The sequence below is a fragment of the Anas acuta genome, chromosome 1 (genome assembly GCF_963932015.1).
Source record: "Anas acuta chromosome 1, bAnaAcu1.1, whole genome shotgun sequence".
Classification (NCBI taxonomy): Eukaryota; Metazoa; Chordata; class Aves; order Anseriformes; family Anatidae; genus Anas; species Anas acuta.
In genome coordinates this window covers 195,953,965-195,966,042 of record NC_088979.1, presented here as the reverse complement: position 1 = coordinate 195,966,042, position 12,078 = coordinate 195,953,965, and the positions used below count along the sequence as shown (strand labels likewise).

Here is a 12,078-nt window from a genome sequence, read left to right as displayed (position 1 = left end):
TGAATACAGAACAATTTGGAGAAACTTTACTTCTTAAGACTTTAAGCAATTGCTAGACCATACAATTAATGATAATAACAAAGATTTGAAGACCTATTTAACTGGTGTGTTTGGTCCACAGTACCAGTAGTGAACAACTACCCTTACAGGTAGACAGACAGAAAGGCAGGCAGGCAGCGAGTCATTTTTTGTTTCACCCTCACTGGCGAAAAGCAGGAAGCCAAAGAGCTTTCCATCTGCTGTGCAAGTGTGCTGACAATTACATTGTTTTCTAATATAGCATGCAGGTTTGTGGCTTGAAGGAATCAGGACACAACTGCTTTATTTTTAGTGGCTTTTTTATCACATACTTTGTTAGTTAGCTTTTTGTTTTTTTTGTCTTGATGCCTTAATGGTTTAAATTCATGCAGACATCCTGCAACTTGAGTAAATTATACATTTTAAATATTCTCATGAACTCTTGTCATATCAAAAAAATCAGACAGATAACAGGCGTAACTTAATTGGGAAGATAACTGGAAGTACAGTAAGCTGCACTAGGCAAGCAAGAAAGAATGTCTTATCAATCCTCATCAGCATCCTCAGTCTGAAATTTCTCAGGCATGGCTTGACACCAAAGGAAAGTTTAGATATGGAACTAATCAAGCAATCATCTTTAATTTTGGCAGTGGTGACCATGTCTAAGAGTAGTGTCATTCCTGGCATCTCGGGAGGGGTCAAATCCTCTATATCACAATACAGTGCAAGGGCCACTGGATCTCAGGATCTGGCAGCTTTTTCTGAGCTCTAATGTACTGAAGATCTTCAAAGTACAATTAGAATTCAGTTCAGAAAATAACATAGATTAATAAAAGAGATTAAGTATTTTATTTGCCAAGAGATATCCAAGGTTTCTATTGTATATATATATAGATATAGATATATATATATATATATAGGATATATATATATATAATTATATATATATACATATATATATATATATAATTTTTAATTTTTAATGGATTTTAACTGATGGGGAATCCCTAAGAACTAAGTTAATAGAAATCCCCTCTGTAACACAGACCCCAGTATTTGAACTGCTCAGCTAACTTCACTGCAGACAGATTTTCAGAGGGTAGGACCATAAAACATTGAACCTGCTGATTGCAAGGTACAGTAATGAGAAAACAGGGATGGAAATGAAGTTATTGATCCCAACTCTGGGAGATACACAGCAGTAAATCACAGTCTGCAAATGTTTTCATGCCAGCTGCGTGCATTGCTGGCCACTCCCACTCTAAAATCTTATACATGCTTACTCAGGTTCATTTGAAATGTTATCTCATGGAGTACAGGTGCCACGCATGATTTTCCCACCCATCAAACCCTGTGCAAAGCTTCTAGTACTGGGAGATATTCCCATTACTGCCAATGCAGCAGTGGTTTTGCAGCAGTTACCAATTAGCTTACTCCAATTAAATAAAATTTTTAAAGGATCATTGCCATTTAACAGGACTGGAATGATTTGCTCTGTTCCCTGCCTACTGTGGGCCTCTTTAAGCAGACTTTACTTTTTGACCAATGTTTTTAAGTGCTACTGTAATGCAAATAGGGAAACAGTACAAATTCTTAAATAATCTTACTGCATTTTACAAAAAAAAATAAAAATAAAATAAAATCATGCAAGTAGCAATGAAATGTGTAGCTGTGAAAGTATATGCATTGCAGAACTCACACTAAGAAGGGCTTCCTTGTATGTTTGCTGATGTGCTAAAGAGTTTGCAGGATCTAGCTGAGAATTGTTCATCTGTGTACAAGGAACTAAATATATATTTATTGCACTAACACTCCAGAAGTATTTTTCCTGAAACAATGCTATTGCATACTGAAAAAGATACCTAGCCAATACAGACTGAACTGATTGCAGCTGGCAGTAGACCACTGGCAAAAGAAAGAAGTGAAAAAGCTTCTGATAACTTGGGAACATCTTTCAACAGTGTGATAAATATGAATGACAGCAGTAATGTCATGGATTACTTATTCTCCATGGATTCCTGACCTTGCCTCTTGAGAATTCAACTAATTAGACAGAAGGGAAAAAGAAAAAAAAAAGAAAAAAGAAAAAAAAAAGTAAACATATTAATTAAACTCATGCATAGGACTTGATATGGAAACTGTCTGTTCACTTGATTTGAAAGACAAAACATGTATTTATTTTGTTTGTCCAGCTGTTAGATGGTAGCTTTAAATCCCCTTGTCTATCCAGTTTAGACAAAACCTTCTGATATTTTAATCACGTAGTTATGTGGGAAGGTTGAAATAAAGGAAGAATGTATGACAGGGTCTGATCATTATCTGGATTAAATCAGCAGAAAACTGTTGAAGCTAATGATACTGTAATGGATTATTTGGCCTTTTACTCAGTGCCCTGCATAATCTGTCCACTTATATTTGCTGTAGTATCTGTGAAGCAGTATAGACATAAATTCTGTTTTTTTGTTGTTGTTGTTGTTGTTTTTTTTTTTTTTTTTTTTCTTGTTTGTTTGATTGGTTGTTTTTTAATAGAAACATCTTCTTTAAAATAATAAGAAAAAAAAATAGCCTGGATATTAATTAGTCAGTGGGACTTACTCCTTAAACATCCCCTATAAAAAAAATATATAAATAAAATAAATAATAACAATAATATATATTATATAATTATATATATATATAAAATTGAAAACTGTTTGCTGCATCAGTAATCCAGACTGAAAGATGTAAATTCCAGGCTTCTTGAGGAGACATAATTACTGGAAACTCATAAAAACCACCTAAATTCAGTTTTAATTTTCATATGCAGAGCAGATGTTTTGACAGATGGATGGACTTTATTTTTGTAAGTGTCCGGGAAAAGTCTGCATAACAGTCTAATCAGTGTTACATATCTGTAGTGTTTGTTTTTCAATCTTTGTGCTTTTGGCTCCTATGCTTTTTGTTGCAGACATTTTCTTTGTAATTTATTTTTTTCAGGATAATCTCTCTCTCCATAATCCTTTCTATTTGATACATAAATATTGGAAATCTCTTAAAAATTAAATGTGTATGTTTGGTTAGTGTCAGACATATTGATATTCATATGGTGGGTGTCCTGCTGGAAAGCTTAATTAATACTTTATCTTCTCTTCAAGACAAGCCCTCTGCCCTTATTTGTAATATATAATATTTGGATTTGGAATTTAGACTTAAGGTCCAGACACACTGGAACTCTTTGACCTTAATTCACACTTTGACTGTAAGTGACAAACTAACAATTTCTCAACTTGTACTACAAATAAGAGTTTAGTGCAGGAGGACTTGCAGTAAGGTTGGTTCCTTCGCTGCAATACCTTAGTATGATGGAATGATTTTAGCTACTTCAATTCCAATAAACTGTCAGTACAGCACATAGTATAACCAAGAAGGAGCACTAACCATTTATTTGGGCATGCTTTAGAGGATAGTGGCAATCATGTCATCACAGTAGCATCTCCTGAATTTACATGGTAAAAAAAAAAAAAAAAAAAAAAAAAAAAAATGCTTTCTGTAAAAGTTCCCTCTGTCAGGACAGGGACAGAGACCTCATAAACTATGCTGAGTCTCCAGGCATGATGCTGGGGCTTAGCTGCTTAGATTTTAAGTTAGAGATGCTTCAGCACAAGGCCAAAGGCAGAACCTACAGCTCTCAGGAAACCTTATGCTATTTATTGAAATATAAATGAAGATTAATCCTCTCCTGCACTAGGCAAGACAAATTAGTGGGGGTTTTCAGGACTGCAGTAACTCCCACATGATGTACCTAATTTTCTCTTTGAAAGTCTACCTCAATCATTTTGTAACATATGCAATCACTTATGCTTTCTGCTATATGCATGTATATATAAACTCAAGCTTTAGGGCATAAACCTGTGTTTAGCTTTATATGGACAAGAAAAAATTCGTAATATGAAATTCCCCATTATAAGAAACAGGATTATTAGGTGGAAGAATTCTAGTGATTCACTATGGTGATTCCAGTACTCCTCTTTTTTAAAATGTATTTTCATTACCTATCCAAGTGATATTTTCCTGCCTACAAAGAACTCTGCAAACTTTACATTCATTTTCATATATTTATTTACATTATTAGGCCAGAAGTCCCACTCAACCCAGCTTTCAAATATTAAAACATAAAAATAAAAATATTTCCACCTAGAAAGTAATTTTTGAAAGTCTAATCTTCTTCCTTAAACTGTTTTACCTGAAGAACAATATTCAAAGGGTATTAATTTGTCCAGAACATGTTCCCTTTAAACAATGTTCCCTTGCTGGGAAGAGCAAAAATTAATTCAAAGGTACCAGGGGCTGAACTCACATGTGGACACAGTGTTTAAATTTCCTGATAATTTGATCATTACAACCTCTGGCTCTTGGTTCCTTCCTGTTCCTCCACTGAATATTTTCTCCCAAATGCTGCAATTTGCCAAGATACTACATTTCTTTTGTAGTCTTCACTTCCTTTCCAGTATCTTACACTCTGAGATCATATAGTGAAATGCCTCCTGCTGGCATGGACCTTCATAATAACAATATAGTGCTTGCCTGAGGGCCTGTCAGCAGGGGATGTGGCTGCCAAGAAGGACAAGCCCAGTTAGAGACAACTAAGTCATTCCAGGCCTCCAGCCAAGGTGGTTGGTGGTTACTTTGTAGTCAAATTGATGTAGCCACCAGTGTTGGGACCAGCAGAGCTGAGTGCCAGATTTCTCAGATGAATACCACTGCACAAGCTGTGAAGCCAGGGCAGGGTTGGGGAAATAGATCCTGGACATCTGAGTCAGTCACCCAAGTCTCATGTAGTGGTAGTCTTAAAGCACACACTGTTTTGTAATGTCTTCTTTGGCATACATGTATGCTAAAATGTTGAGTTTGAGTGAATCATGGAGAACCGTTAAAGTAGTTACAGTAGAGATTTTATTATTATTATTATTATTATTATTATTATTATTGTTATTTTTTTATTTTTTATTTTTTTATTTTTTACCAGAGTCACATAAACCAGGTAAAACGAAGTATTCACCTTCACGGAGCAAACTCTTATTCTTCTCATTGTATCAGTCACAAACTCACAGGTACAATGACATTTCCACACATTGTGCTGTATCTGTGCAGCTGTACTTCGGCACAATTAGGAAAAGGAAGGACTCTGATTACACTGCAATGGAAATCAAAGAGACTGTTGCTATTGTTCCAGTGAGAATAGTCCTGTCTCCCAGGCAGGGTAGAAACTTCACTTTGAACTTCCTGAGTTGACAAGGGCTTAAATCAGAACTGTAACTTTACTTTGATGTCAGTTATTGTGGTTTAATACCCATCTTTATTTATTTTTTTACAGTCATGTAAAATATATAAAGAAACCTAATCTGTTAGGGAGGTGTATGAGAATTTACTGAATGGATCTTAATGGTTCCTTTATGCAGCTATAAAACACAGAGAAGATGTGTGACCAGTCTGAGTTGGACTAGGGACTTTAAATGTTATACAAATTTATTTGTTATAGTCAAAGGTTTATTGCTGTAAGTATTTACCTTCCCCATTGTTTAACTAGGTAGTGTATTTCTCAGACATCTATAATAAAAATGTGTTGCACAATGAATTTAGGAGAGCTTAAAGGCAGGGATGAATAAACCAAATTGCTTATAATATGAGCAATTATAGATAGAAATAGTAATTCTACTGATATTAACTCAGTTACAGTATAATTGAAGCTTAACAGTTGAAGCAAAAATATGGTTAGGAAAAAGTTAAATTATTTTTTCCTTCTCCTTCCTACCACAGACTAATCTGATATAATTCAGTGAAACTGGTAGATTTTTTCTTAATTTCCCTCCAAAGAAATCAAGGAAAGCTCTGCCTTTAAGTGAAGAAGGGTTTTCCATCTCACCTTTAAAATACTAGCTTGCAAAAACCTTCTTACTGTATCGTATATGCAGAAGAACAGTGTTTAGCAAATGCCTATAGAATCACAGGTACTGTGTTGCTATAAACTAGAATAGCTCCACTTAAATCAGCAAAAAAATTGTAATTTACCCTGGCTGTCGATCTTGCCCACGTACTCACAGCATTTTGTAAAGGTGTGTGTCCATTGCGCCCTTGTCATTTAATGCTATTCAGGTAGGCAATTATTAAATAGTAGACCTCAAAGACGTTTCTAAAGTCAAGATATATCAAATCAGACAAGGCAAGACACAGTCCTACTGAAACAGATGTGTGATTATATTTGAACAGATAAAATGTTAAGGAAGAAAATTCTAGATGCTTTAATAATGCACAAATCATTGGTCAGTTTTAAATTATGCAGTGTCAATGATTGATGCTTCAGCTGGAACACAGACTATCAGAGCTTTTGCAAGGATTGTACAATTTTGTTCATTTTTAATTTTGTTAATTTTAACATTATGTGAATTTATGGTATTTGCTCAGTTTTACTCTTGCAGGTTTCGTATTAGTAATATATTTTCACTTTTTCTCCATATTTCTTTTATTAATAAGAACAAAGGACAACAGTATTAAGAACAATATAGAAACATATAGTGTAATTTTGATGATTTAAGCCAGGTATTTGTTTAGTACTCTACCATTGTGACAGTGAAAAGCAGCTTGTGAATATATGTAATAAATGTATGTTCATGTTTATATATGTGTGGGAGGAAGAATATGTATGCACCAGAATCTGTGTGTGTTTTTATTATGAAAGGTCAGTATGGAAAGATTTAAAAGAGACCGCTGCTAACATCCATCTCTATTTCTTTCAATTTCCTGTTAGATTACCTTAACTATCTCTATGTTTTCTCTTCTATCTCAGTTGGAAAGATAACTTGTCAGCAGTAAGCCAAGTACATGACAGTATTCTATATACTTTTCTCTACAGTACTCTTTTTAGTACGTTGCCATTAGCTGTTACACAAATAAACAATAAAATTAGAAGAGCAAAGTCATTTTGGTGAAGTCCATTATGTGAAGCAGGGAATCAGTGTTTTATATAAGTTCAGTGCTTTTCGCAGTGGTGACCTAAGGCATGCCTCAAATTGCACATGCATTTTCATGGCAGAGCCATTATTTTCTGGTTGAGATTATCTGATTTAATTAGTAAGCAAGATGAGATCTCAATGTAGAGATCTCCTCTAGGAGAGGTGGTAGCTGAAGTGGTGTTGCCATGGGCTCTGGTCTACTTGGAGAGGTAAAACTGAGTGGTATACTAAAAATGCACCAACTATACATGGAAAAGTTTCCTCCATTATTTTAACACAAACTTTACTGGAAACGGTTGTTCTATTTTAATATTCTTATTTTTATCCTCTTTGAAATTCATTATAATATTGTGTTAGTAGACTGATTCACAGACATTGACATTTATTCTCATTGTTAGACCTGGTGGGAATGGAAAGATTAAATAAAGAAAAAAAAAAAATCTTAACTATCAGGTTAGACACTTGCAGTTTAATATGGAAATTAATAACATTTATTTAATAACAGGCATTAATAACAACATTTTTACTAACAGATAACAGATTATGTTTGTGCTAGGCACTGTTAGAACATTTTGAAGCATTGAGAACTAGAATTACTCATGATGGATAATTTACTCAAATGGAATATGCAAAGTTTATATTTTAGGGGTCATAAACAGTTCCAATAAAGTTAGTATTCGTCTTTCTAAAATTGGTCCCTAAACACAGACAATGGAGGTGAGGCAGCATTCATATTGTTTGTAGAAATGTTATATCAATGATTTGTTTTTCATCAACTCCTTCCATCTGGCACATTTTTTCTTCTAATTGTTACTTAATTGAATACAAGCAAACAGTTGGTCCATTTTTCTTCATTATTTCATTCTGACACATTTCTATAAATGGCTTTTGTCTTACAAACATGGCAATGCCATAAATTACAAAGATGAAGAATGTCTGAAACAAATGAGGAAAATTGTTGTATAATTTTTTGTTCAGGGTTGGATGCTTTATTAAATGACAACCAAAGATATTTAAATGAGATCCTAAATCAGGCTGTTTATTAAATGCTTAGTGCTAAACATGCTTATAAACAGCTTGAAATGATCACACCTTTAAAATCTGTTCATTCAGCCATAAATCCACAACACAGAAAGCACTCCCATTAGTCATAATCACCAAATTAACTTCACGGATGCAATTTATTTTTCCTTTTCTTTGCAGAGAGAATGTGCTAATTTCATCAAGGTGCTCAAGACTTATAACCAAACCCACTTGTACGCCTGTGGAACGGGGGCTTTTCATCCAGTGTGCACATATATTGAAGTTGGAAGCCATCCTGAGGTAAATTATCTTAAAACAATATTTCTTGTTCAATCTTTATTGGTGTTTGGCCATGAGCCCTCTGCCAAAATGCCCTCACTCGTTTCTGCAGCTCAGTGAGTGGATCTGGTAGGACCCGCTCTCACCAGACTCTGGTGCTGATTGATAAATCACAACCATATCTGTGCTTTTCTTTCCTACACGGCATCCTTTCTGCCTGGCTCCTAAGTAAATACCAATTAGCCCATTCTGCCTCGTTCAAAATTCAGCCTGTGCATTTATTCTGAGTCTCCTACTACAGAGTACAGTCTGACACCATGGCAGCTTTCTCCCAGCTGGGAATTAAAATAGTGCTACGCCTTCATAAATCCCACTTCTCAGATTTGTCCTAACACGTCAACATGTTTTCATATGTGACCTACGTTTTGTTTCCTTACATTTTTTTGTGTGAAAAAGAGTAATTTTTTCCTCTCCCCATTTATTTTATTTATTTATTTATTTATTTCTGACTTTTGCTTAGTACTGCAGAAGGCATGGCATAGCTCTTGTAATATTTTGTCAGTGATTGTCATAACTACATAAGCATGGTCTTCTGTGAAAAACAGTATCACCAACAGAAAGCAATTGGGCCATGTTGATTTTCCTGGCTGCAGGTTAGACTAGAATGCAACTAGAATGCAACTGCAGTCCAGCCAACCTAAGTATTGCTCCATGGACTGTTTCAGTTTAGCAGCCAGACTCTTGATGTGTTTTCAGCACTCACTTACTTCATTTAAGGATATGCTTTATTGGTGAATCCATAGTTATGTTACTTGTAGCTTCTGTGATCTCTGAAGAACAGTTCTTTCAATTTACCTTATGGTTTTGCAATTCAGGTTTTCAGATCTCTCTGAATAGAAAGACATCATTGTTAAATGAATGAGAACTCTGTTATTTAAAAATCAGAATTTCTTCTCGTAGAAAAATTAGCAGACATTTTGAGTGTTGACTTTATAGTCCGGAAAGCATTTTTCTCTATAAAAATGTCTTTTGATATTTGAAATATGAGTCTTTTTAATGTTCTAAACATAAGGTTTTGAAGGAATAAAGGAGCTGCAAAGTAGAAGTTTTTTTTAAAAAAAATAAATATTATTATTATATATATTTTTTATACGTATTCATTAATGCTTTATTCCAGAATGCATTCTTGGCAATTAGTGATTGTCTCTTGACCACACACAGTATGTCATTGCTTACTGCATTAAACAGATTCTCTGCTTCCTGAGATCCATTTGGGAATTGGTAGACATATTAATTAACTCTAGTTCCGTAAGATGTGTGTCAATCAAGCCTTGGCTATCTGCCAAGTGAATCTATCTGCAGAGAGATAGCTGGTATGAGGTCATTTACTTCTACATGTGGCTGTTTTATGACTGTGCCATAAAACTAACACACACTTTATGAAGGATTTATAGAAAGGATGATCAGAGATGAGAGGCCGGATCCAACCTTGGTTTAACATTCAATGTTTTGGAAGACTTGAGTCAATGATGTGTTTGGCCCTGGAGCTGAAAGAGGATGTTTGTTTTAGCTTTCTTTTATCAGTCCATAACTATCAATAAAATCTAAATAATTGTTGTTGTTTTTTCTTTTTGGTCATTTATGCAGTAAGATTTTTAGCCCCCATGTGCCAGAATCATTCTCATGAACCATTGTTTCAGCTTTGCAAATCAGGGAAAGGATAATGTACATCTGAACTGACATAGTCACTGTTAGCTTCTGATTTCCTTTTCATGTTTAAGCTATGAGTGAAATCACCCTTAACTTCCCCTTCATTAGCACAAGTTTCTGTATCCTCTGAATGATTGTGTAGGAAGAGTCATTACCTTCTCAGTCCAGTTCTTCCTGTGCAGAGAGAAACTGGGGCAGAGAGGAGGCACTAGTACCCACCTACTCTTGTGCCTTGACAAATGTAGTAGTCTATGTCCTGTCCCTTACAACGGTGATAATTTGACAAGGAAATGAATTAATTAGGTTTGCAATGAAAAACAGCCTGGACTGTCTTTCTCTGAGCTAGAGCTTACACCAATGACCTAGCCAGGAGTTTCAGTTGTTTCAGTGTGTCTTCTGCAGAAACAGGGGGAAGAAGACAGTGCTTGATTGACAGAAGCTATTAGAGACATAAAGAAGGGGGGGATACAATGTTAACCCCTCAGCCTACACTCCGCATCTGTAAGAGCCAGCTGGTTTATGTGGTCATATAAGATAGCAGCACTGGGCATGTCAAAGGGCCACTGCTTCTGTATTGTGTATAGTTTATACCTCCCTAACATTCTAAAAAAGGTAAAGAGTAAAACTGAAAACAAAGGGTTGATTTTGAGTTAAAAAATTGCCATCTAAAACATTTCCTGAAGATTCATTTTCTGCCACAACACTTGGGGAAAATTAGCTGACTTCACCATCTGCTTGTTTATTTTCAAGCACTTAAAGAGGTAAATGTGAACTGATTAGGGGAATAGTCAGGGAATGTACCTACTGTCTAATAAGACCGCTTGTTTATGTGGTGGCGGAATGGAACCCACCTGTCTGTGTCTGGTGGAGGAGTGGAAATTAATGTGTGTCAAACTGAAGATGGAAAAAATGAAATTTAAAGAAAAGAGTGGGAAGTGATAGAGGAGACATTAGAAGCAATTGGAGCAAGCTGCAGGGGGCTGGAATACGGTACAATTCTTCTGATTTGGAAAGGAAATAAATTGCTTTGTGTGACAGTCATAAAATAATGGGAATATGAATTGTTAAATCTGTTGAATATCTCTTTGATATGAAGCAGCATATTACAGCCCCATTCCATACTTGAAGAAAACCATTTCTAGTGATGAAACTAGGCAGATCTAATTGAGTTTGATGAAGTACAGTATGAGAAATAATAATAGAAAGGTAAAAGGATATGAACAACATGCTGTGCATCTGATTAAAAATGATCTGCACAAATGTATACAGCATAATATGTTGTGAATTACACCACATTCTAAGGAGTAAAGCAGACTAATCTCTGCTTAAATCCATTCCAGATGTGGGAGTGAATAACCACAGTATTTAGAGAGAAGAATAAAGCTAAAGTTTGAATGGACTTTAAGCACGTAAGTCTTGAGTAAAAAAAAAAAATAAAAGGACATATTTAGAGAGAACATAGCATGTGTATATTCACAAAATACCTGAGGAGAACCTAATTTAAACCTTGAGATCATCCACTGCAGAGTCTGCATTTGTACCTTCACTGAATAGGGCAAATTGGTTCATATGCAAATGACTACATTGTATATCCCTGAATTGTGAGATGACCTGAATAAGTGAGATGACCTAACACAGACACCTACACCAGCTTCAGGGGCTTGTTAGGCAGCAAGTGGCATTCTCTCTAGATAACGCAATATAGCACAAGAAAGCAATTACTAGACAATACAAGAAAGCAATTAGTAGAACCATGTTCTGACTTCTGAGGAAACAGGATTTAATGTGTAGGAATGTTGTCTTTACGGTTGCAAAATTACACAAGTCAAATCTGTGCTTGAAAGAAACACATCCAACTGCAGGGAGACACAGAGGTGCATTAAACCCACTAAAAAATCACAACAGGATGCAAAATGCACCTGCCTGTGCGTGCCTGAGCAGGGGGAAGCAGCCCTGTTCCATTTCCCCAGGGTTCCCTTTGGGGTAGTTTGTATGAACATGCAAAGAACAGTCCTGTTTAAGGAAAGAACAGGATTTTCCATTTACTTAACCTTTACAT

General features: G+C 35.3%; 1 protein-coding gene across 3 annotated transcripts in view; it reads left to right on the top strand.

Annotated features, from left to right (window-relative positions):
• Positions 1–12,078, top strand: part of SEMA3A (semaphorin 3A) — a 339,984-nt gene that overhangs the window by 229,742 nt on the left and 98,164 nt on the right. For all 3 annotated transcript variants that reach the window (XM_068669962.1, XM_068669961.1, XM_068669960.1), the window contains one exon: positions 8,211–8,330. In XM_068669962.1, coding sequence (XP_068526063.1) covers positions 8,211–8,330 — 120 coding nt within the window. The remainder of the gene's footprint in view (positions 1–8,210; positions 8,331–12,078) is intronic.